Source organism: Ascaphus truei, chromosome 3 (genome assembly GCF_040206685.1).
Source record: "Ascaphus truei isolate aAscTru1 chromosome 3, aAscTru1.hap1, whole genome shotgun sequence".
Classification (NCBI taxonomy): Eukaryota; Metazoa; Chordata; class Amphibia; order Anura; family Ascaphidae; genus Ascaphus; species Ascaphus truei.
In genome coordinates this window covers 365,403,222-365,428,396 of record NC_134485.1, presented here as the reverse complement: position 1 = coordinate 365,428,396, position 25,175 = coordinate 365,403,222, and the positions used below count along the sequence as shown (strand labels likewise).

At 41.7% G+C, this 25,175-nt stretch overlaps 1 protein-coding gene across 3 annotated transcripts; it reads right to left on the bottom strand.

Moving 5' to 3' along the window:
- Positions 1-279: 279 nt before the first annotated feature.
- Positions 280-25,170, bottom strand: LOC142490190 (NEDD4-binding protein 2-like 2). 3 transcript variants are annotated; one of them, XM_075592137.1, is made up of 6 exons: positions 25,040-25,170; positions 15,441-16,792; positions 11,851-11,975; positions 11,355-11,443; positions 9,902-9,978; positions 280-789 (listed from the first exon to the last, which is right to left on the bottom strand). In XM_075592137.1, exons 1-6 carry the CDS (start codon positions 25,091-25,093, stop codon positions 591-593), a joined length of 1,896 nt encoding a protein of 631 aa, XP_075448252.1. In that variant the 5' UTR covers positions 25,094-25,170; the 3' UTR covers positions 280-590. The 3 variants fall into 3 exon arrangements, with proteins under 3 accessions (XP_075448252.1, XP_075448255.1, XP_075448254.1); XM_075592140.1 differs by having other exon boundaries at positions 25,024-25,044; XM_075592139.1 differs by lacking the exon at positions 25,040-25,170 and adding an exon at positions 24,788-25,008.
- Positions 25,171-25,175: the final 5 nt, after the last annotated feature.

The following is a 25,175-nucleotide window of genomic DNA, read 5'->3' as shown; positions in this document are numbered from 1 at the left end:
ACATTTTATTGTATTTTGGTAATCACCACCTTATACAGAAATTACACCGAGTATATGATTTATAGGGTACTTGAGAAAACACGTATATATTGATCACATTATTTACCATCAAGTGGACACACGCCTAGCGCACCAGGACACACACTTTGCGTGCATGTTCCCAAGATCTTTTATTATTTCATCTTACCACATAATGGACAACGTGAAATTTGTATTAGATTTACTGAAAAATAATTCTACAGATTAAGTATTTAAGTACAAATGGAATTGTCCCGAGAGCCTTTTTAAAATAGAAAATTTTAATTATAGCAAAAAAGTCTTATCTTGCATTATAAACATACTGTAGTAATTGACCAGATTAAATGAAAGTAGCAAAGAGCTGCCTGACAAGAACAAAAACTGCTTGTGTAAAAAAGAACCTGTCAAAGAACACGCAAACCTCTGGAGGAATCTGTACACAGACGAAACATCATACTTCAGAAAGTTTTTGAAAGGTGTTGTCTTTACTTAAATAAAAAGGTTATTAAACTGGAAGTTCCCCATGTTTAGATTTGAAATCGCTGGTTTAAAAAGACGCAACTAAAGAACAGTTATCTGTTATGGAATATATTGCTGTGGTCTGACAAGTCTACAGAGGTTCCCCACCTCTGCCCGGGTTGCGGAGGGTGCGTTTTGGCACTTCTGTGAGGAGGCTCCACAGAATTCATGACAGCAGAAATGGTCATATGATGCTCAAATCGATCCAACATCTGGGAAATTTTCTCACGTGGTACTCCGTGCTTATTTCTCCTGGAAAAGAGAAATGTTAAATAAAATGTGAAACTTTCCAAAAAGTATAAAATGTTTATTTGCAAGCAATTAGGACGGAAAATATGTAGAAATATGCCTGCTACATTGAAACAGTAGTGCCCTCTAAGAATGTGTCCAGGCTTACTATCGCGCATATTTTCTGCATGTGTTTGTTCATAGATTGACCATCACTTATAGTTATGTCCAACTCCGAAAAGATTAAAAGAAAAAAAATAAATAAAAAAAAAAACACCCACAAATCCCATTCTCTCAATATATATATGTATATATATATATATATATATAAAAATATACATAAATATATATATATATATATATATATATATATATATATATATATATATATATATTTCCCCAAGTAATGAATATGATCTATCACTACGTTTAGGATTAGTAGGTTACAAAAAAAGCAATTGCTTCACTCTAAACTTTTGCGGTTTTAAAGGCATTAAGAAGTTCACAAAAAAAATAGTATTGACGTAAGCATACATTGATATTATAGGGAGCATTACGAGAATGCCACATCATTATATTATATTTAGAAAGAAGCAAGATAAGGGTCAGCAAGGGAGTACACCTGGGACAAAAGGTTTTAACATCAACACTTAAAGAACGGTTTAAGAAATTTAACTGGGTTGAAAGCAGAATCAAAATAAACCAATAAATCAGCTACGATTTGCAGATATGTTTTTTTTTTTCATTGGAAGTCCAGAAGACTTCCAGCAACAGAGGACTCGCTAAAGCAAGTAAGAACGTGGGCCTCCATGTGCATCTCAGCAAGACCAAAGTGATGTTCAACAAATGTGTGAACGTTGCAAAGTTCAAAATAAATGTTGAATGCACCCTGGTCAAGTATCAAACTTTTGCATTAAAATCAATAGGAACATTTGGAAGAAACAAGATAATAGGGAACCATCTACTGTGCCTCAAAAAGGAAAGTGTTCGACCAGTGGAGCAACATGCAGAAGGCTTGCAACTGCAGTACCTAGACAATCATTAGGGAGGCCTTCATCTAGCAGTGGTTCAACAAGGGCTAATGATGACGATACACACACCCATTTTGTTTATTTTAAGCACAAACATTTTTATTTGCATAAGGCTTTTTTTAAAGACTTTAAATTAAGATACTTTGTAGGTTGTACATTTTAATTGACCAACATATCAATCATACAAGGCTTTCTTGTGTACAAGTGTCAAAGACAGAAGAGGACTCTTCATCAGATGTGATCTGTAAACAGAAGACTGGAGGCTTAAATACATAGAACAAGGTTCACAACAGCAGGGGACTTAATCTGTGAATGAGGTGATCAGAATAAAAGCATAATGTAGCTTGGGTATCCCCTCTGGTGTTTTCATCCATGGATGAGGTGTAGGGAAGATAAGTATACTGAAGCAGGGATATTGTCCTCTGTTATCAGTGTGAGGTTTATGAACAGTTAGAGCTGCTGAAACCTTTCACAGTCCAATGCACACCTCTGATTCAAGCCATTTTTCATGGATACCAAAATAGTAATATATTGCAGTTCCCATGTCCTTCTGTCCCGAGTATTGCTGAAGTTACCTCTTCAAACTAATACCGACATCTTAGTAGAATGTGGAGTTGTGAAAAGTGCTGACCAACTGCTGCTCTGGTGTCGGGGGCAGATGTTGTGGTTCATTCTTTTATGTAGGGCTTCCTTGGTTTTAACATATTATGGCTTTTCTTACATTAGAAAAATATACTGTACTACATTGCTTGATTTACAGGTGAATAATCATTTTACTTATGTGGCTCTTTGATGCGTGATGTAGACTGCAGTTTCTGTGGAAGTATGTTTTGCAGCTTTCACAAGTCTTCTTGTGGTAAGGTGAAGTAACTAATGCATATGCTTTCATAGATGGCAATCTGTTTCTGATAAGCAGGTTAGAGAGACTGGCTGGTTGGTCATAGGCTATGATGGGTGATTCAATAAATAGATTCCGGAGTGACTCATCCTCTGTAAGCATTGTTTGCAAGTTCTTATTTAAGTCTCAGTTACGATAAAGTATTATTGGCAATTAAAGGGTACACTGTCAGTCTGTTTCTTTCCTCAGTATTGGAGCAAGTTTTCCCGTGGTACCCTTACAGAACATTCTATTTCTCTGTAGGTTCGTTTCGCAGAGTGTCCTTGTTGGATGAAGGAATTGTGAAGAGATGACAGATGTTTGTTACTAGTATACTCACTGGAGAGGTAGCAGGTGGCTTGGCTGTAAATTACTTATTTTTTGTGTGGCTATGGTGGAAACTGGTGCCTGGAAAGTATATGTGTGTATGTGTGTAGGTGTACACACACACACACGCACTTTACATTTTGGAGAGTGGTTTGTCTATTTGCTATGTATTTGGACACCTCTTAAGATATCGTAACCAAATTTTGTATGATGGTTCCTGCGATCAAGGAGTAGGTTTTTGTCTATGTTTGGATACAATTCACAAATGACATGATCCCATCACACAACCCTCAAGCTACCACTTAATCTTGGTCACCTCTTAAAATCCAATTTGCAACATTAGTATAAAGCAGTGATTCCCAAACAGGGTTCCGGGGAACTCTGGGGCTCCTTGAAGCAGCCTCAGGGGTTCCTCTTACGGACCACAGACCCCACCCCCCCTGGGGTTGGGGTTTTTTGGTATGTATTTTGTACGGTGGATTGAGTGAGAGTGGGGTAATTGACGGAAGGTAGGGGCGAGTGAGAGAAGGGAGGCGGGAGGGAGTGAGTGAGGAAAAGAGGGAGTAAGAGTGAGATGCAAGGGAGAGAAATACATGGGTAGATTGTGGGAAATAGAGGTGGCTCAGGAGGTGTGAAATTTTGTGACTAACCCCTGTCGAACCTATTATGTGTGTCAGCCAGATAGGGGTTCCCCGAGATTTTCTGAAATACTTCAAGGGTTCCTCCAAACAAAAAAGGCTGGAAATCACTGGTATAAAGAGAGGAGCAGCCAAAATTCTTCAAGAGTGCGAGATCATTGTTTGGCACAAGAATACAATGTCCCACAAACATGCCTTACAGCAGGAGTGGCCAACTCCAGTCTTCGAGAAACACCAACAGGTCAGATTTGAAGGATATCCCTGCTTCATGACAGGTGGCCCCATCAGTGGCTGTCATTATGACTGAGCCACTTGTGCTGAAACAGGCATTTCCTGATTACCTGTTAGTGGCCCTTGACAACTAGAGTTGGCCACCCCTGCCTTTGAGATCCTGAAGTGTTCGATCGAGAGCCTCTGAGGCAATGAAACTATTATGGGTGTAGTTGTTGTTTTAGCACGGGATTTTCCATAAAGAAACTAAAAAATGTCATTATCCATTTATAAATCGCAGTATTTTTTAGTTTCTAAGAATTCCCAAGCAATACCTGGTAATTTCAGCAAGTATACATATACTCTGCAGTGTCAAGTCCTCCATCCTCTCTGATGCAAATAGTAGTATCTATTAAGTTGATAAGGTTTGTTAGTTTTATGGTGGGGTGGAATTTGCTGAAATCTTCATGAAACTGGACATCTCTCCTGTCAAGGTAAGGAATGTCATTGACATACTTAAGCTACATCCGGTTTCCCCACTGCTGTCCCTATGGTAAGTAGAAAATGTCTTTAATTGAAAGGTAAGCTGTTGTGTTTTAAAACGCCACAAGCTGTATGATTGTACTATCTGAAATTGCATGATGATATTTTATCATCGTGGGGAATGTTGGTGTATGGGACACTAAAATCCAGTGACAAGGATCGAGTCAGGTAGTCATTCATTATTACTACTAAGCTTTCTAAGGTGGTCTGTGGAAGCCTCAAGAATGCTATTGATTGAAGATACTGTACAAGTGGTGTCAGTATGGTTTTAATAAGTCCTGACCTATTTCAGCAAGCTCTCATTCCGGAGATGATCGGATAGCCATGGTATCCATTTTATGAATCCAGTTTATGAATCTTGGGGAGCACGTGGGAGTCTGCAGATTGTTCCTTATAGTAATCGTGGACCACGAGTTGTTTGTTTGTTATTTTGAGGTAATCCAATATGTTGGTCCATTAAAAGGTATCACAACCTACAAAAGTATCATACTCTTTCTAGGACCAATATGGCTACAGCAAAACCAGTAACTACTTTAAACATGCATTCATAAAGAAATGCTGCATTGTGAACCATGTTCATGCTGCCTTGCTCCCCTACAAAGCCTTACCCAGGGAGACAAAGAAACAAGCACCACACATGCCCTCTCCATTGATCCCCAGACAGCGTTTCTGTTATTTTACAGAACACAACTTTCCTATTTAATCAGAGTATAGACGGTCACATCTTGACATCAGTTAACTGTGCGGTTTTCAATTGATGAGATCTGTCACCCTACTCTCAGAAAACTTTGCACATAGTAATGACTGCAATCATGCTTCCATACATTTTAATAACTGGAATAATAACTGGCTACATACAGTTACTGTAGCTGCTTTCTGGCACTAAATTGTAATTCTGCCAAAAATTATTTCATTTTTTAGTGTTGGTTTAACTACCTTTGGGTGATATAATTTGTCTTTCTATTTTAGGTAGGATGCCTATCTTAGGGTATGATTTATGTAACATAGGAGTTTTTTTATAGTACAGGTATACCCCGCTTTAACATACGCAATGGGACCGGAGCATGTATGTAAAGTGAAAACGTACTTAAAGTGAAGCACTACCTTTTTTTCCCTTTACAATGCATGTACTGTACTGCAAACATCATATATGTGCAGAACTGATGTAAATAATGCATTTGTAACCAAAATTAATTCAGTAGGCTTTATTGAAATAAAATCTTTAATGTCAGCTGATTTTTCTTACTAGTGCTGGCAGATGCAAAATGGATGAAATGTATTTTTACTGAAAGGGCATGAATGTGAGGTGCATATTTATTTGACTGACTGATATATTTTTGGGACTTTGATTTGTGACCTTTGGTGAAAACAATACAGTACAATACAGTAGTGTTTTACAATTCTGTGTTTCGTTACTCAGGTCCTTGATCAGCTTGGCTTACAGTGATGAAATTCACAGCCTCTATGTGCTGTACATGTAGTTTCCCCACTTGATCACAGCTCCAGTACAGGTAGGGAGTCGGTTTAATTGGTGCTGAAATGCGCATGCGCGAACTGCCGTTTCCCTATTGGCTGAGGTGAATCATCGTCAATTTGTGAGTCACAACTACCGTGGTCTGTAGGGGCAGCCACAGCGCAATGAATGGGAGCAAGCAAGGAGATGAGAGGCGCGCACGCGGGACAGTACAGCAGCTCGCTCTTTCCTCTCTCCTCCCCCTCCACATTCTCTCTCCTCCTCACACACACAGTCACACACACTGTGCTGACACACACACACACACACACACACACACACACACTGTGCTGTCACACACACACACACACACACTGTGCTGCCACACACACACACCACACACACACACACACTGTGCTGTCACACACACACACACACACACACACACACACACACACACACACACACACACACACACACACACACACACACACACACACACACACACACAGTGCTGTCACACACACACACACTGTGCTGTCACACACACACACTGTGCTGTCACACACACACACTGTGCTGTCACACACACACACACTGTGCTGTCACACACACACACACTGTGCTGTCACACACACACGCAAAGATTGCAGCAGAAGATCTTCTCCTCCCCCCCACCGTTGCTCCGTAGTTCACATGCAAAGTTTCGCAGCAGGCAAGAGCGAGCTCTGTGGAGGGAGAATGAGGGGGAGGAGAGCGGAGGGAGGAGAGCCAGGAGCTGCAGTGTGGGCGGAATCACTGGTTTAGCTGCTGATTTATGGTGCGCCCGATATCCCCGTCCCCCCTGCCCTCCCCCTCCCATATGTCTCTGTTCCCCCTGCACTCCCGCTCTGTTAAGGACAGAATGAAGGAGGTTGCGGGATGGTTGAGGTGCGCATGCTGCCGCCCCCTGGTGTACGTATTCACGAAGCATGCATACGTACACAGGGGTATGGTGCAATTAAAAATACATGTACGTACTTGCAAGTGTACGTAAAGCGGGTGTACGTAAAACGAGGTATGCCTGTATGTCAGAGGTTGTATAATAAATTATTATTTTGAAATAGTTCTGCTTGTGTAATTATTAGTAAGTGCAGAGTGCTCTGTTAGTTTGTGGCTTTTAAAAAAAAACAAAACAAATTATTGTCCATTCCCTTTATGCTGCCATCAATAGCCAGATATAAATCACAACAACCGGGGAAAAGGCCATAATCAACAAGAGCATACACAAGTTTACAAATTGTTTGGTCACAAAACACAGAGGGTAAAGATTGTTTATATATAAAAAAAAAAACACTCCACAGCATTTGGTTACGCTGCTGCCAGAATCACTCTACTCTTTCCTAGATCTGTCTCAGCATCTCCCCTCATGAAATCCCTCTCCTGGCTTCTGATCAAATCCCGCATCTCACACTCCATTCTTCTCCTCACTTTTAAAGCGTTACACTCTTCTGCCCCTCCTTACATCTCAGCCCTAATTTCTCGTTATGCACCATCCCGACTCTTGCGTTCTTCTCAAGGATGTCTTCTTTCTACCCCCTTTGTATGTAAAGCCCTCTCCCGCCTTAAACCTTTTTCACTGACTGCCCCACACCTCTGGAATGCCCTTCCCCTCAGTACCCGACTAGCACCCTCTCTATCCACCTTAATAAACACTTGCTTAAAGAAGCATATGAATAGCACTGTGGATATTCTGAACACGATACATAAAGCTTGGCCCCCTGCAGACGCACTTACCAGAACTCCCTCCTACTGTCTCTGTACGTTCTCCCTACCTACCAATTAGACTGTAAGCTCCTCGGGGCAGGGACTCCTCTTCCTTAATGTTACTTTTATGTCTAAAGCACTTATTCCCATGATCTGTTATTTATTTGATTACCACATGTATTACTATGTATTATTATGTACATTAATGGCACTATATAAATAAAGACATACAATACAAAATTTCAAAAGCACTTATATTTGCCATTTATAAAAAAATATATATACTTAACCCATTAAAACATACCATTCAAATAAGTTAATTCTGGTCCTACGGGAATCTGCCTCATTAAAGCAGCAGTGCCAGCCATATCCTACGTGGTTTTTATTTTAAAAATAAAAAAAGCAACGTACTAGAAGAAAATACTGGTAGCATAATTTTTTTTTTTTTTTTTACATTTGTAATGTAGGAAGCATTTTTGTTGTTATAGAAACCATTTACAAAGACAACCCCCTTCCCCTTCTGATAGGCTCTGGCTTTTGAGTCCCGCCCTCTCTCTAGCAGCGCACCAATTGTATCTAGTAACAGCCTGGTCACATGATCTTCCACACAGAACTTTGCATTGTGGGTTATGTAGTCCAGCAATAACTGAATTAAATAACCCAGCGCAAAGTGATCGATTACAGGAGAACGGATCGATCTGCAGGTTAGCTAATCACTTGTCAGTGTGCAGATTGTATTGATGCACATATTGAATAGTTTTTTTATTTTTTATTTTTTTAAACGGCAGCTTTAAATTAAAACAACAAGAATTAAGTGCGTCTGGAAAATAAGATATATACTAATCCAGGGGAGCGCAAACTTTTGTTGCTGCGCCCCCCTGTTTTGCCTGATCCGGTGCTCACCCCCCCCCCCTTACCATGATGCCGCTTCAAATGACGCTGGGGGGGTCATGTGATGTCAAGTCACGTGACCCACGGCATCATTTCATGCCACTTTGCCATGGAGACGAGTCCTGCAGCTGGCAGAATCAAGGTAAATTGAGGTTGCAGAGGCCTCACGCAATACCACAGCATTTAATTTAAATGCCTTGGGGAAGAGCGCAGCGCCTCTGCAACCTGCCGCGCTCCTCCAGAATAATCTTACGCCCCCCAGTTTGCGCACCCCTGGACTAATCCATGCTAAATGCTCTGAATGAAAGGCTCTGTTTTCTCAAGATCTCTATAGAGGACAGAACTTTGTAACCATTAAGCAATATTACATTTCAATGACTAGTGCGCGTCCAATTAATCTTTTGACACTTCTTTATTGTTGTTTTTAATGTATATGTAGCCCCCTTTCCCTGTGACGAAGGGAACTACGCGTGCTGAATGCCTGTTTGGGGTACAGGAGGCCTAATCCTCCGCCACTGGGAGCCTGGGGTGATAGCGTTATATCGGTACACAGCGCCTCCACCTGGGAGGGATCCCAGCGCTGCAGGATAATCCCTCTCAGGAAACAATATATAGCAAATGAGGGAGCTCCAACTGTATTGTGTCCCTTAATGTCTAGAGTTGCCTGTGGTCTGATCCCAGACCGCAGGCGGCAGCTCACCATGTGGCATCTCTTCACTGGTGCTACACCTGACACTATAAAGGCTAAAGGGCAACGTCCCTGTCTGGGGTCTTCCCTATAGCAGCCACAATCTAAAAGGGGATTTAGGACCTAGCTGGGACCTAAGGGACAAATCTAGTACTAGTCCAGGGGAGCACTGGTCCCTGGACACTACCTAAACGGTTCTCCCCTTCTTCCAACTGGCAGTAACTGCCTGTATCAACATTCTAACTGCATGTCCCTCAGGATCCTGGGACATGTAGTCCCTTGCGGAGCCTCTCCTAAAGATGGCCGCCGCAACTCTGGGGACAGCGCATGCGCAAAAACTCAACTGCGCATGCGCGAACCTAAAATGGCCGCCGCAACCACAACTCTGCGCATGCGCACAGCTGCAATTGCCATACAAGAACTACAAGACGGCGGCCCCCGCTTGCCGGGTACGCCGTGGAGCTCCGCCGCTCCAATACACCGCAGCTGTCCCCCTCCCCGGCACCGGAGGTAAGAGGGGACTCAACTACATATATGTAACTTCAGATTTTCACAACAATTAGAATCAATTTCTTTGAATATGAACCACAGTGACTGATTCTCTCCCCATCCCCATAAGATGTTGCATGTAATGTATCAAACTTTTACTGGGTTCCAGGGAAAAAAAAAAACAGGGTAAAACAAAAACAACAACAACAACAACAACATCAAAAGGAAAGAGAAGTGTCTTACTTTTCTAACTCCATAGGGTCAAGTTTCCACCATGTGTCTGGTTCCAGGAATTCCACAATGTAATCTCTCTCTATGGCCTTGAGAAAGTAAATAGATTTGTTAAAAGGGGAGTGAATATAATTGTATTCCTTATGCAAATATGATCGTTTAATTTCTTGATATATTTAAAGAGTTTTCTTTTAGCACGGGGGGGGGGGGAAGAGGGGGTGGGCTAAAAAGCAGAATGCTACAGTTTTCTACGTTAGTGTAGGTGGCAGAGCCCTATAAAGATATCATCCTAATTCTGCCTCCTCCCCCTGCCATGGGACTAAGCTGAAGAAAAGTTGGTCCCTTTCCATGCAAAGTGCGGGTCAGCCTCAGTTATAGCACATGAAACGGAGCAGTCTACACACCAATGGTATTTCGAAAATGCCTTAAACATATCTGTTATTTCTGTGCCCGCCAATAACAGTCTAAGGTGTGCGCAAACTGTTTTGTTTGCGCCCCCTTACCTTTTCTCCGGGACTGGCGGAGTCATTTGACGTCGTGATGTTGGCTTGCCAGAAGCCGCCGGAGACACGGTAATAGATATGGAGGCCTCGCGCGCTACACCCCAGCATTTTATTTAAAATGTTGTGGGGAAGAGCACGGGGCCTTTGTAAGCGAAGCCACTCCCCGAAATTTTTTGCGCCCCCCCCCCCATGTTTGCGCACCCCTGATCTAAGGTATACATACAGAAAACAAAAAAAACATGCAACCCATTAGAAAATGGCACACAACATCCAAACAAAGTGGTAAAGCATTTGTCCATTTGAACACCAGATCTACGCAACAATGAGCAACAACTTCCATATATCACATTTCAACTATAAACCCTCTGAAGGTGGATTCACCAACTAATTTTGTCCCCTGTGCAGGGGAGTAACTAGGCGTTTATTGCCTTGGGTCAAGTTCCTCCAGACCCCCACCCCCCAAACACAGCCTAGCGACACTCCTCCCCCTCCTACTCCCTCTCTGCTGTCCTCACTTACCGGCGCTGTGATAACCCACCTGTCAGTAAGTGCTGCAGTCACCCCCCTCACTCACTCACTGACCGGCGCTAGTCAAGCAGGATCGTGCATTCTGACGGGCTGCACTGATGACTGACAGGTTAACCAATGCAGCACTGCAAGAGAGGCGTCAGGGCGGGGGATTTCTGCACACATCCTCCCTCATCAGGTTGTGCTCGGGGGAAGCTGTCCCGCTCGCCACTCCCTAGTTCCTTCTCTGCCCTTGTGATATGCTTGAGCACATTAACTCAATATACTTATACATCCACTTAACTACAACTCATTCCATCTTGGGGTGGGCCCTATTCAAATTTGCTTTGAGGCAGCTTCCTCACTGGAGAAAAGGACATCTGCATTTAAATGAATGGATCTTAAAAAAAGTATTTTTGTAAGGATATTAGGGATTAAAAATGACTGAATCTTACCATTTGTACATACGGTTTCATTTCCCAACTCATAATGTTAGTGTTGTCTATTATAACAGGAGATCTTCCATCATCCATTGCGCTTTTGGCTATAATAAAAATATATAGATTTTAAATAAATTCTGTAAAATCAACTCAACTGGAACGTACAGAAAGAGGACTAAATAATAAATGTAATATATTTAAAATAGGATAACAAAGTCTTACATTTAATGGAATGAAGAAACAGAACAGAAAGGAAATAATTTGACCCAAATATATTCAACATTGCAAGGTTAATATACGTTTTTCAAATATTTGTTAGCCTATGCGCTATATTAAGGTCAATATTTATTAAAGTGGTCTTCTGCCATAAAAGACATCTTCTGGGACTGGAATACCCCTTGACTTGATAAAACCCATGACGTTTAGGAAAAAGAAATAAAATGTGGTAAGTAATGGCTGTTTCTCAATAAAGATATCACTAGTTTATCTGCATAAACAGCTGTTCTCACACCTCTGTTTTGGTTCCAATCATGAGCATCTCCCAGCAGCTTAACATCGTATGTATATCCTTCTTCCTGGCAAAAGTAATCATCAGTGCTAAGCACTATGCCATCAGGACACGGATCAAGAAGATCGCTGTCAAATAAAAAATAAACAAATGTTAAGTTTCAAGTAGAAAGAGGTTTGGTATCGTACATTGACCATAATTCACCAGTTAAATGGAATCCGCAAACAAAGTCGTGAGCATCACAGAGTTTGGGCATTAACTCACAGTGGTCAACCATAAGGATATCTACCTACACACCCTGGTGAAGCCCACACAAAAAAGGTTAGTGTTTGGCAGTAGCGCCAGATAGTTTAAGGCCGCGTCCATGCTGATTGCGAGCAAGTGCGGGAGTGCTTGATCTGCGCGATCAAATCAATGCGAACGCATTGGAGCGTTCATACTGCGCGCACATGCCCGTGAGCGTGACCCGACGAGCAGCTTGAGCAGACAAATTATTTTGTATTTGCCGCACGCCGGCCGGCCAATGAGGGCAAATCAGCTCTGTGATGTCACGGCCACGCCACCGAAACACCCCTCAGCGCGCAACAGCTCATTTTTTTACAGTCCAGGAATTGCCTCTGCTGCAAGCTACTTGCAATTTCTCTGAGCATTGCACGGTCTGACCTTGGGGTGAATTTGCTGGGACGTCCACTCCTGGGAAGATTGGCAACTGTCTTGAATGTTTTCCCACTTTTGAATATTCTTTCCCACTGTAGAATGATGGACTTTAAATTGCTTGGAAATGGCCTTATAACCACTCCCATATTGATGGGCAGCAACAACTGCTTCTCTAAGATCAATGCTGATGTCTTTCCTCCTTGGCATTGTGTTAACACACACCTGAATGCTCCAGACCAGCAAACTGCTCAAACTTCGGCTTTTATAGAGGTGGTCACACTTGCAGATTATCAATTAATCAAGGGCATTTGATTAGCAGCACCTGTCTGCTACTTAGCATCTTAATTCCTATGGAAGCAGTAAGGGTGTACTTGTATAGAAAAACCACATATTTTTTTTATAGTGCCTGCCACAGAAGTTGGTGCAGATCAAGTAAGGCTGCGTCCATACTGTGGCAGACAGCGCGGACGCATTCACACGCTGAGCGAACAAACTGCCTTATGGCAGTGTTCGCGTACATGCAGCGTGCGGGCGCGTGGAGGCAGGAGGGGGCGCGCGATGCGCGAGAAATCAGTTAAAACTGATTTTTCACGCGATCGGACGGTCACGTTAGCGGTTCGCCCAATGAGGGCGAACCAGCTCCGTGACGTCATTGGCATGCCCATAGACACGCCCACGGATGGCGCGTGTACCAAGGCCAGGGAAAGCACCCGCTTTCCCTCAGCATCCGCACAGGAGAAATGTCCATGGACGCCGTCTTAGGCTGAGTCCATAGGGACTTCAGCCGTGCGGAGGCTGAGGGAAAGCGCGTGCTTTCCCTGGCCTTAGTCCGTGTGCCGTCCGGGGGCGGCCCAGTGACGTCACAGAGCTGGTTCGCCCTCATTGGGCGAACCGCTCACGTGACCGGCCCTCCTTCTAAAAACACTATGTACCTGGCTGGCGCTACATAAAGATATACATAATATGAATGGTAAACTAAAAACAAAAACATCATAAAACCCATTGGGTAGCAAATACCATATAAGCCAAAAATTATGGCATACCCACGCTGAAACTAGTCAAGCCAACTTAGTTGTTAAATGTGTGTAATATTTTCTTCCCACCTCTAAGTTTTTTGGGTTTGTCCCAGTACAGAAGTATGGATCGGATTACCGCGAGCCCTGTGACAGAGAATCATCAATATGTTCTTTAAACAGCACATGTTCCTCTAGGTGACTGCCCTTGACTTGTGGTTTCTGCATTGTAATAATCTAGGTGTAGCCTCTTATTAAACAGGTCATTGCCATGAATATACTTTGGTCCAAGGATATACTGGCCCTTTACATCCTTCTGCTTCGTCAACGAAGAGTAAAACTCTACCATGCGTCTTACATTAGGTATTGCTAATAAAGTTATATACATGTTCATATAATTCAGAAACAAGTCTCGGTCAAATATAGAACAGACTGATTGATCACAAACGCCACATGTTGCTGCAGCAGATCAGCACCCATACATGGCACCAAATGGAGAGAAAAAAATAAAAAAGCATTACCCTGTATTATCATCATTATAATAAAAACCAACATACGAGAGAAGCAAACCCTTGGGGGTTTAGTGAGAAATCATTTGTGTACACACACTATGTAACCAACAAAAAGTACCATACAGACTCAATTTTATGCATAGCAAATACATACAGTATCTGCATATTTTATAGCAGGTTTCTCAAACTAATATTTTCAGTGACCTATGAATGAGAAAACAGTGGTCCTCAAAACAATTCAGATAGCTCCCTCCTGCAGCCCACACTGTGTAATAATAAAAAATAATAATAATAAAAAATAATAATAATAAAATATATATATATATATAGCGAATTTTTATATACACACACACACACACGGATTTAAAAAAGCAACCATACGTGGGAGAGAAATCTCTGTGTAGTCATCTGCGGGGGTGAAGGGGGCCCAGGTAGGCAAGGTATATCTGCACAGCTTGTAGCCACCACCAACTCCTGTCATAAGTTGGCGCCAGGAGACTGAGTCAGTCAGTGCCTCCACGTCCTCTGCTCCTGCATAGGATAGTTGCCAGCGCTTGAAAATGCAGCTAGTAAGATCGCAGGGACACCCAGGACTCGGTGTAGACACACCCACCAACCCTACGCGTTACGTCACACAAAGGCAACTTCGTCAGGGGAATCGAAGTTGCCTTTGGTGACGTAACGCGTAGGGTTGGTGACGTCATCGCGCTGTGGGTGTGTCTACACCGAGTCCTGGGCGTCCCTGCGATCTTACTTGGATGTGGAATCCTTAATGTGGGATGGGAGGGAGGTAACAAATGGACGCATGATTTTATCCATATAGACACTGCAGTGTTCAGTCAGATTATTATTGCCTCAGACAATAGGCCTACCAGGCGATCTCTTCTGATCTTTATGAATTTTAGGCAATATATAAAAAGTTGCCACTGTCGGTGTCTTTGGTAATAAATAATCATGTTCATTCTGATCTATGATGTTACATGCATGAGCTCTGTTGAGAATGACTTGAAGTTCATTAATGAACTTAATAGTTGGATTATTAGCCAATGCGGTATAGGTTGTCTTATCTTTTAGGATGCGTTGGCATTCCTTCACATAAAGATCAGAGTCCATAATTACAATGTTACCTCCCTTATCTGAGGGCTTGATGGTGATGTCTTTTTGTCTCATTAATTCCCTAAATGCCATATTCTCACTTTTGGTCATGTTATGCTGCATATGTCTTTTAGTTTTCATTTTCTCTAGATCCCTTGTAACTAGGTTGGTGAAGACAACACACACAGTATACACACACACAGTGTACACACACACAGTATACACACACACATACTTTTTGGTTTATATTACAAAATTATACTACCTGAAATACAAGTGTCCAGGACCTGTTAAAATATTTAAAAAAGATACTTACTGCGCCAGTGTACTCTTCCCTGAGCCAGGAACACCTCTTAAAAGAATGAGTTTCTTTTTATAGCCGTTACATGACATATTATCCCTATTATTCTCGTCATCATCATCATCATCAGGACACTGTTCATGTGAAACACCTGTGACTTGGTGTGAAAACTCTATATCCAAACATCTATCTTTATTTCCAGAGGCTTCAGCAATCTTGTGTTCTTGCTGCTCATTTCCTGGTACAGTTTCTAGGGGCGGCGTTTTGAAGCTGCTCCTTTGATCACTGTCCTTGCTATTCTGAGGGATATGTAAATTGTTCCAATGATCCGGGTCATAATGTCTGTAGTATCCATCACAGTGATCAATAGTGTCCTCATTCTGAGGGTATGGTTTGTATAAGGGGGTATCTTGCCTTGGGAAACTCAAGGGGTAGTTGTATGTTGCAGGAGGAGGACCATAAGGTATGATGAAAGGCGGCGGTGGCTGGCTTTGAAACCCTGAGGGTGGCATTGTATTGTTTAAGAAAGGAGGAGGCGGAATTGATTTATGAAACAAACTAAGTTCTCTCCAACCCATTTGTTCCCCATAGAAGGTCTCATTGCTATGATGAGGAGTGCTTGTGTTTTCCACTAGCAAAGTTGATCCATTGTCAGAGTTACTGGCTGAAAAGAAAGGATCCTGAGTGAGATGATCATTGTGTTCACTTTCCTTAACACTCACAGCTTGGTCATCTGGTTCAGTTTCAAGTTTCTCCAGTTCTTTATAAAACTGACACAACTCAAAGTCCATTTCATGCTTACCAGTTTCCCGACTTGGTGATTTTTCCAACTCCACAGTTCTTATTTTATAGCAAGGAGTGGGTGAACTGGTGCTCACGCTGTCCTTCTTTGGGACACCTTTAGTCCTGCTACCCACTTTCGGACGAGGTTGGAAAATTGGCCCAATAAAGGCAGTGCTCGTTTCTGAATAATTTAAACCAGAAGCAGTAGCTGATTCACTTTTAGATGGACGTTCGTCTGTTTCATAATCTTTTCCATTATCGGGTGACTTAAATGAGCGATTTAAACTGGTTTCAGATTTAAAACCAAAATTTCCTTCAAAATCTGTCAAAGTCACTTGAGTGTCATATTTGAAGTCTTCGTTAACTGTAGTACCTTCATTTTTGCTCTTTTCATAATGGTTGTCCTCACCGGAGACAGGGAAGAAACTCCATTTGTCATGTTGTTTTTCAGACTCTTCTTTCTGTTTAGCAACATTTGTACATGACCACGATGCAGAAAATTCAGGTTTGAGCTTTTTCGAACATGGTTCAACAGATGAATCATGCTCATACTGTGAAGTAGCTTTTTTTTCAGCATGAGGCATCTAGAATAGAAAAAGAAAATGTCTTACACAACTGTGGTTAAGAGAGGGTATATACTGGAAATGAAAAACACACTAAACGTGTAGCAAGGCACAAAGGTAAGGCTAAGTCCCCACTGGCGCTGAGCGCCGGTTGTCCTGCTTGTAAGCGCTCGAGGGGGAGGGGGGGGCATTGCGGGTAGTTCAGCGCGCGGGTAAGATTTGTTTACTTACGCGCCGATCATGGCTGAGCGTGTGTGCACGAGCGGGGACTTACATATATCTATATATGCAAGTCTCCTCCGCAAGCGCCGTCCGCTCAGTGTTAGCGGAGACTTAGCCTAAGAGTCCAAAGTGTCTTACAAAGACACATACAAAAAGTTATGGTGGGTAAAAAATTGACAAAATTGACAAACTCTCCAATATACAACGGAAGCAAATAAAAAAATCACTGATGGGTACATTTGAATGTCTGACAGGTCTGCAACCCTGCTTTTCACAATTATCGCTTAGCAAACAATGCTTCTACTCCAGTCAGGGATTCTGTGAAATTCCATAAAAATGAGCACTAACAGCAAGTCACGGTTTACTTCTTATCCATTTTAAACAGGGATGCAGACCTGTCTGACACATGCATATGTACCCACAAGTGGTATTATTTGAGATAGAAATAGATACAGTTAGATCCGGAATTGGACACTGATACAAGTCTTGTTATTTCGGCTGTGTACCTAAATAAATTCAAGTTACAGTTAAATAATGAATATGGGCTTAAAGTGCAGTCTATTAGCTTTAATTTGAGGGTATTCACATCCAAATTGGAGGAAGGGTTTAGGAATTACATCACTTTAATATGTAGCCCCCTCTTTTTCAAGGGACCAAAAGTAATTGGACAATTGACTCAAAAGCTGTAGTTTCATGGACAGGTGTTGGCTATTCCTTCATTATTTAATCATCAATTAAGCAGGTTAAAGGTCAAGAGTTGATTTCAGGTGTGGCATTCGCATTTTGAAGCTGTTGCTGTGAAACCACAACATGCGGTCAAAGGAGCTCTCAATGCATGTGAAACAGGGCATCCTTAGGCTGCAAAAAAATTTAAAAAAAATCCAGAGAGATAGCAGGAACATTAGGAGTGGCCAAATCAACATTTTGGTACATTCTGAGAAAAAATAAAAAATAAATAAACGTACTGGTGAGCTCTGCAACACAAAAAGGCCTGGACGTCCACGGAAGACAACAGTGGTGGATGATCGTAGAATCCTTTCCATGGTAAAGAAAAACCCCTTCACAACATCCAGCCGAGTGAAAAACACTCTCCAGGAGGTAGGCATATCATTATTCAAGTCTACCATAAAGAGAAGACTTCACGAGAGCAAATACAGAGGGTTCACCACAAGGTGCAAACCATTCATAAGCCTCAAGAATAGAAAAGGCCAGATTAGAGAGACTTTGCCAAACAATATCTAAAAAAGCCAGCCCAGTTCTGGAACAGCATTCTTTGGACAGATGAAACTAAGATCAACCTGAACCAGAATGATGGGAAGAAAAAAGTATGAAGAAGGCTTGGAACGGCTCATGATCCGAAGCATACCACATCATCTGTAAAACACGGTGGAGGCAGTGTGATGGCATGGGCATGCATGGCTTATAATGGCACTGGGTCACTAGTGTTTATTGATGTGAGAGAAGACGCCGTATGAATTCTGAAGTGTATAGGGATATATTGTCTACTCAGATTCAGCGAAGTTGATTGGACGGCGCTTCCCTTTACAGATGGACAATTACCCAAAACATACTGTGAAAGCAACCAAGGAGTTTAAGGCAAAGAAGTGGAATATTCTGCAATGGCCAAGTCAATCACCTGATCTCAACCCGATCGAGCATGCAGTTCACTTGCTGAAGACAAAACATAAGGCAGAAAGACCCACGAACAAACAACAACTGAAGACAGCTGCAGTAAAGGCCTGCTAAAGCATCACAAAAGAGGAAACCCAGCGCTTGGTGATGTCCATGTGTTCCAGACTCCAAGCAGTCATTGCCTGCAAATGATTCTCGACAAAGTATTACAAATGAACATTTTATTCATGGATTGTGTTAATTTGTCCAATTACATTTGAGCCCCTGAAATAAGGGGACTGTGTATGAAAATGGTTGCAATTCCTAAACGTTTCATATAATATTTTTGTTCAACCCCTTGAATTAAAGCTGAAAGTCAGCACTTCTATTGCATCTCGGTTGTTTCATTTCAAATCCATTGTGGTGGCGTACAAAGCAAAAATGTTGAAAATGGTGTCAGTGTCCAATTATTTCCGGACCTAACTGTATATACATACACACAAACAGGAAAGATTTCCTAAAAAGGGCACACGGTATTTAGTAGATATGAACGTAACTTTATTCATTAAACCACTAAAATTGTAGTAAACATGGTCAAATGGAGGGGGTCACCATACATTGCAACATAATGATGGACCAACACAAGCTATGGGACTAGACAGACAATTCTACTCTCTCTCATGAATAAGAAGAATATAAGCACAGGCAACACATTGCAGTAATGTGATAATTAGTAGGAAAACCAACAGTCAATAAGGTGTAGTGGCCTCAGAACCAATGCATAGAAACAAATAGCTGTATCCAATACTATTGTAGCATGATGCAACAGGCTAACACACACATGAATACATCAGTGAGAGGTATACAATAGATCCCAGAAAATCACATATGTAGGTTAAATATAAAAACGGAGGCACAGATCTAATGATTTCTTAAACACTAATAACTGCAGTGTGTATGAAATAAGCTTATTAGCTTTCGTGTCATATAGATTAGATCATACTAAGGAGTTGAGAATTCAAATCCTAGTGCTCTTAACTCGTAGGTAAAGTATAGTCCGTGATACTTCATCACTGTAGGCATAGCGTGTCTCAATATGTAAAGTCCATAGCATAAAGAAAAGCCCCCCCCCCCACCAGCTTCCACTCTAACGTGCGTTTCATCTATATCTTCTTCGGGGAGTGGAAGAAGTAATAGACGAAACGCACATTGGAGTGAGAGCTGGTGGGGGGCCCTCTTCTTTATGCTATGGATTTTACATACAGGTAGTCCTCGATATCCGTTTCACTTTACAACGAATGGCATATCCAACGCAACCCTAAGGACTGTTTTCGATGCCGGAATGCATTATCCAACGCACACCGTCACTGATTAACATGGGACTCACTTTACAACGGTTTCACTATCCAACGCTACTTCCAGAACGGATTCAGTTGGATAACCGAGGACTTCCTGTATTGAGACACACTATGCCTACAGTGGTGAAGTATCATGGACTATACTTTTCTCTACCTACGAGTCATGAGCACTAGGATTTGAATTCTCAACTCCTTAGTATGATCTAATCTATATGACAGGGAAGCTAATAAGCTTATTTCATACACACTGCAGTTATTAATGTTTAAGAAATCATTAGATCTGTGCTTCCGTTTTTGTATTTAACCTACATATGTGATTTACTGTATCTATTGTATACGTTTCACTGATGTATTCATGTGTGTGTTAGCCTGTTGCATCATGCTACAATAGTATTGGATACAGCTATTTGTTTCCATGCATTGGTTCTGAGGCCACTACACCTTTTTGACTGTTGGCTTTCCTACTAATTATCACATTACTGCTATGTGTTGCCTGTGCTCATATTCTTCTTATTCATGAGAGGGAGTAGAATTGTCTGTCTAGTCCCATAGCTTGTGTTGGTCCATCATTATGTTGCAATGTATGGTGACTCCCTCCATTTTACCATTTTTGCTACAATCTTAATGTTTTAAATTAATACAATTACGCTCATATCTACTGAATACCCGTGTGCTCTTTTTAGAAATCTTTGCGGTTTGTGTTTATATTAATCTCTTTTCCTGAGCGCCGCTAGAGCACGTTTATTATGAGTAATACCTACCTTTTGGGAACATATTCATTTATTAGTGGCTTGGATGCTGTAGTTTCTTGTGTGTAGCTATAAATAGACACACAAAATGTACTTTGCATACAGGGGCGAGAAAAAGTTTGTGAAACCCAATGATAATTATGGAAATGCCTTAGTTTTTCCATGATAACCTTCTTGAATCAAAACGCGTCTTTTCTTAAATATCCTATAAGGTTTATATGAACCAATTCCATGTCTTTTGAAAGAAAATGTTGTATGAATTAGACAAACAATGGGTAATTAAGAGTCAGGGTATATGCAAAAGTAAGCAAAACCCTGGTTTTAAATCAGCTAAATTAAAGGGAATAATTAGAATCGGGCATTTAAATAATTAGATAGATCTTCAGGGGAAAGTTTGGGAGGTCCCACCCTATATAAAGATGAAAACCTTTGTGAGTTTGGTCTTCACCATACAGGTGTGGGGAAATACTTCATGCCACAATCAAAAGAAATGTGTGAGGACCTCAGAAAAGCATTTATTGATGCTCATCAGTCTGGAAATGGTTACAAAACCATGTCTAAGGATTTGGGGCTCCACCAATCCACTGGCAGACAAATAATCTACAAATGGAGAAAGTTCAAGACCACCGTCACTCTACCCAGTAGAGGTCGTCCTAACAAAATCTCTCCAAGAACAAACCGGCAAATAATAAATGAAGTCACAAAGAAGCCCAAAGTCCAAGGATCTGCAGGCCACACTCACCTTGGCTAATCTAAGTGTTCATGACTCAACTATCAGAAAAAGACTTAACAAGAATGGTGTTCAGTAAGAATAGCCAGGAGGAAACCACTGTTCTCTAAAAAGAACATTGCTGCCTGTCCAAAGTTTGCCAAAGAGCACATAGATGATCCACAAGACTTCTGGAACAATGTTGTCTGGACAGATGAGTCAATGGTAGAGCTTTTTCGCCTCAAAAGAGAAAGGCTAGGTTTGGCAAACCCCAAACTGCGTTTGAACAGAAGAACCTCATCCCAACTGTCAAGTATGGTGGTGGGAATGTGATGGTGTGGGGCTGCTTTGCTGCCTCACGACCCTAACAGCTTGCTACAACCATGAATTCTGCATTGTATCAAGATTCTAGAGGAGAATGTCAGGCTATCCGTCCGCGAGCCGAAGCAAAAGTGGGTCATGCAGCAAGACAATGATCCTAAACATACAAGCAGATCTACAAAAAACATTGGCTGCAGAAGAAGAAATTGCGCATTTTAGAATTGTCTAATCAAAGTGCGGACCTAAACTCCATCGAAATGTTGTGGCAGGAAGCCCTCAAATGTCCCTGCGTGGAAGCAGTTCTGAATGGGCAAAAAAATCCTCAAAACCAAAATGTGAGCGACTGACCAGCAGTTACAGGAAATGCTTAGTTTAAGTCGTTGTTGCTCAAGGTGGTGCCACCAGGTTCCGAATCTAAAGGTTTGCATATTTTTTCACACATGGATATTAAATATTTAATCATTTGCAGATAAATAAATGTTGAAAGTGTTATGTTTGTGTGTCATTTGTTAAATCAGTAGGTAGAAGAAAGATAGATATCTCTGGCGCTTAACACATGTGAATATATGTAAAAATAAATAAATTATACAACCAGGACTGGCAGAGGACTCAATTCCCAGAACGGGCTTCAGTCGGTGGAAAATTCATATACATGAAATGAAAACAAATAGAATACATAGCATAATACTGTAAAATCAGAACATGAATAACACACACATGCTAAACACAGTGAAACATGGAAGCTAAAACTAATAACAGGTGAAATGAATTAATAAAAACATTTAATAAACAACACAATGTGTAACACTGATGAGATAAATTATCCTATGGATATGGTTCCACTGGAACCTCCTCTGGTACAGATAGACGGCCCACTTACCAGATGGAAAGTTGTAGTAGGCGGTGGAGATATCTGAGAGTCTCCCCTCTCGTCTTTGGCACAGTGGTTCCTGGCCCCTCTCTCCGACACAGATCGCGTCCCGATCTCCCACAGTTTGTCCAGGCGGTGCGCCACTCCTGGCGTTTCAAAACGTGTAGGGTGGTCCCGCTGACTTTGTCATTGTTGCCCCTCACAAGCACTTGGCCGTTTTCACGGCGAATCTGCAGTTGCAGTTGGCGAATCTGGAGTTCTTTGCAAGCCTCCATCAGACCTCGTGAGACCAGGAGTGGCGCTCCACCCGGACAGAAACTGCGGGAGATCGGGACGCGACTTGTTTCGGAGGGGCCAGGAACCACTGTGCCAAAGACGAGAGGGGAGACTCTCATATCTCCACCGCCTACTACCACTTTCCATCTGGTAAGTGGGCAGTCTATCTGTACCAGAGGAGGAGGTTCCAGTGGGACCATATACATAGGATAATTTATCTCATCAGTGTTACACATTGTGTTGTTTATTAAATGTTTTTATTAATTCAGTTCACCTGTTATTCGTTTTAGCTTCCATGTTTCACTGTGTTTAGCATACGTGTGTGTTATTCATGTTATGATTTAACAGTATTATGCTATGTATTCTATTTGTTTTCATTTCATGCATATGAATTTTCCACCGACTGAAGCCCGTTCCGGGAATTGAGTCATCTGCCAGTCCTGGTTGTATAATTTATTTTTACATATATTCACATGTGTTAGGCGCCAGAGATATCTATCTTTCTTCTACCTACTGCTTCTCTGACCAGGTGGTCAGAGTGATATCTTAGGCATCCGCCAAATATACATTATATTATATATTCAATCCCATCGCTGTTTATCACCTTACTGGGTGGACTTGTGTCACACCCCTTTTTAGAATTAGCGCTACCAATTTCTGTTTTATTTGTTAAATCAGGTTATCGTTATCTATTAAGACTTAGATTAAGATCTAATCAAACTAAAGGTTTGAAATACGTGAAATATGTCAAAATCCTAAAGGGGATGCATGTGGAAAGAACAGATCCCTATGCAGTGCACTCAAAAGAAAACCTCCTGGTAATGGACTCAAAATAATACATTTTTATTATACAATTAAAAAAATCTGACTGCGAATTCTGTATTTACGGTATAGAATAAGCCTGTGTCACCTATTAGTTGGAATAGTAAGCCAGGCTCAGTCGTGTGTTGTGAACCACCTGTGTGCACATAACTACAAGGCGATTGACACACAATTGACTAATGTAAAAAGGAGAGAACCACTAACTAATGGTACATTGTTGCTAATATCCTGTAGTGTAAATCATTGCTTTCATTAGCAACACACAGCATGGTAGTGGACACTTCCAGACCACACAATAACTAAATCCATAGGACTGCGTGGCTGAATATAAACAGTTATAATAGTTAAAAATTGTCCAACCTCCAAATTGCCATCTAAATTCATCTGAGCCTGGCAGACTACACTGTAGCTGCCCGAGGATATGTGGGGTATGGCCAAGCAGAGGAGGAGGAAGCAGCATGGTCTGTAGAGGGGTGTGTGTTTGTTTTCTGTGACTTTCTTCCCGTCTCCCCCCTCCTTCTCTGACTCTCTCTTTCTCCTGTGACCCTGTCCTATTGTGGGGGGTGTCTCAGCAACTTAAAACTGTGGTTAGGGGTGCCCCGAGAAAGAGAGATAAATTGAGTGAAGGACATTTTGATAATCAATACAAAATCTTAAGGGGTTCACAAACTTTATCGCGCCACTGGACATGATGACTGGCAGATCAAACCCATAAAGGACAAAACATAAAATGTACATTTTGAGATCTATTGGTAAAAATATCCAAAATCAAACTGGCCAACCATATTTCAATGAGTGGGCTCAGTCTCACTCATTTGGGCGGCAGAAACGAAGATAAAAATGACATTTTATCAAGATCAGTATTACTTTAATTTAAGATAACCATAGGAATAAATAAATTACCGATCATGCAAGCAAAATGATTCCTAACAGAGTACCAAATGGTGTTTATTAATTCTACTTGTGTATGTAATATTAGTGAAGGAGTATACATGGCACTTGATATTTAATCCAACCCACTTTGCAGCTCACTCGACCTGCAAAAACTTCCCTCATATCATCCTGAGCGTCACTAACCTCCAACCTCTACCGTCTCCCAGTTTGTGGTCATCGCTACAGCAAACAGATTAGCATCACATCAGACCCCCACCATGTCTCCAAATACCCCTCATCCTCAAATCACTGTGTTATCCCTGGCTGTGAGTGTCACAGTGATGTCTATCTCAAATCCTGGGGAATGGGTGTTGCACAACATGAGGTTTAAAGAACCAGGTAAAAATTAATAACAAAAAGGGCTGAAATGTATAAATTACCACGAAGACACGTTACCTCAAACCCCCCGCCCAGGCCTGAACCCACGGGGTCGTTATGATCCCACCACATCCATGGAACAACAAGGCCCGGCACCTGATAACATCACGTGAGGGCGCCGCTCTATGACGTCACCGAATCGCCGGCAGAAGAG

Coding starts and splice junctions, on each gene's coding strand:
- LOC142490190 (XM_075592137.1), bottom strand. CDS start 25,093: ATGTGGTGGGATCATAACGACCCCGTGGGTTCAGGCCTGGGCGGGGGG. Junction 16,793..25,039: donor GCCTGGGCGGGGGGTTTGAG/GTAACGTGTCTT, acceptor TTTCTATTCTAG/ATGCCTCATGCTGAAAAAAA. Junction 11,444..11,850: donor TGATTGGAACCAAAACAGAG/GTGTGAGAACAG, acceptor TTTTTATTATAG/CCAAAAGCGCAATGGATGAT.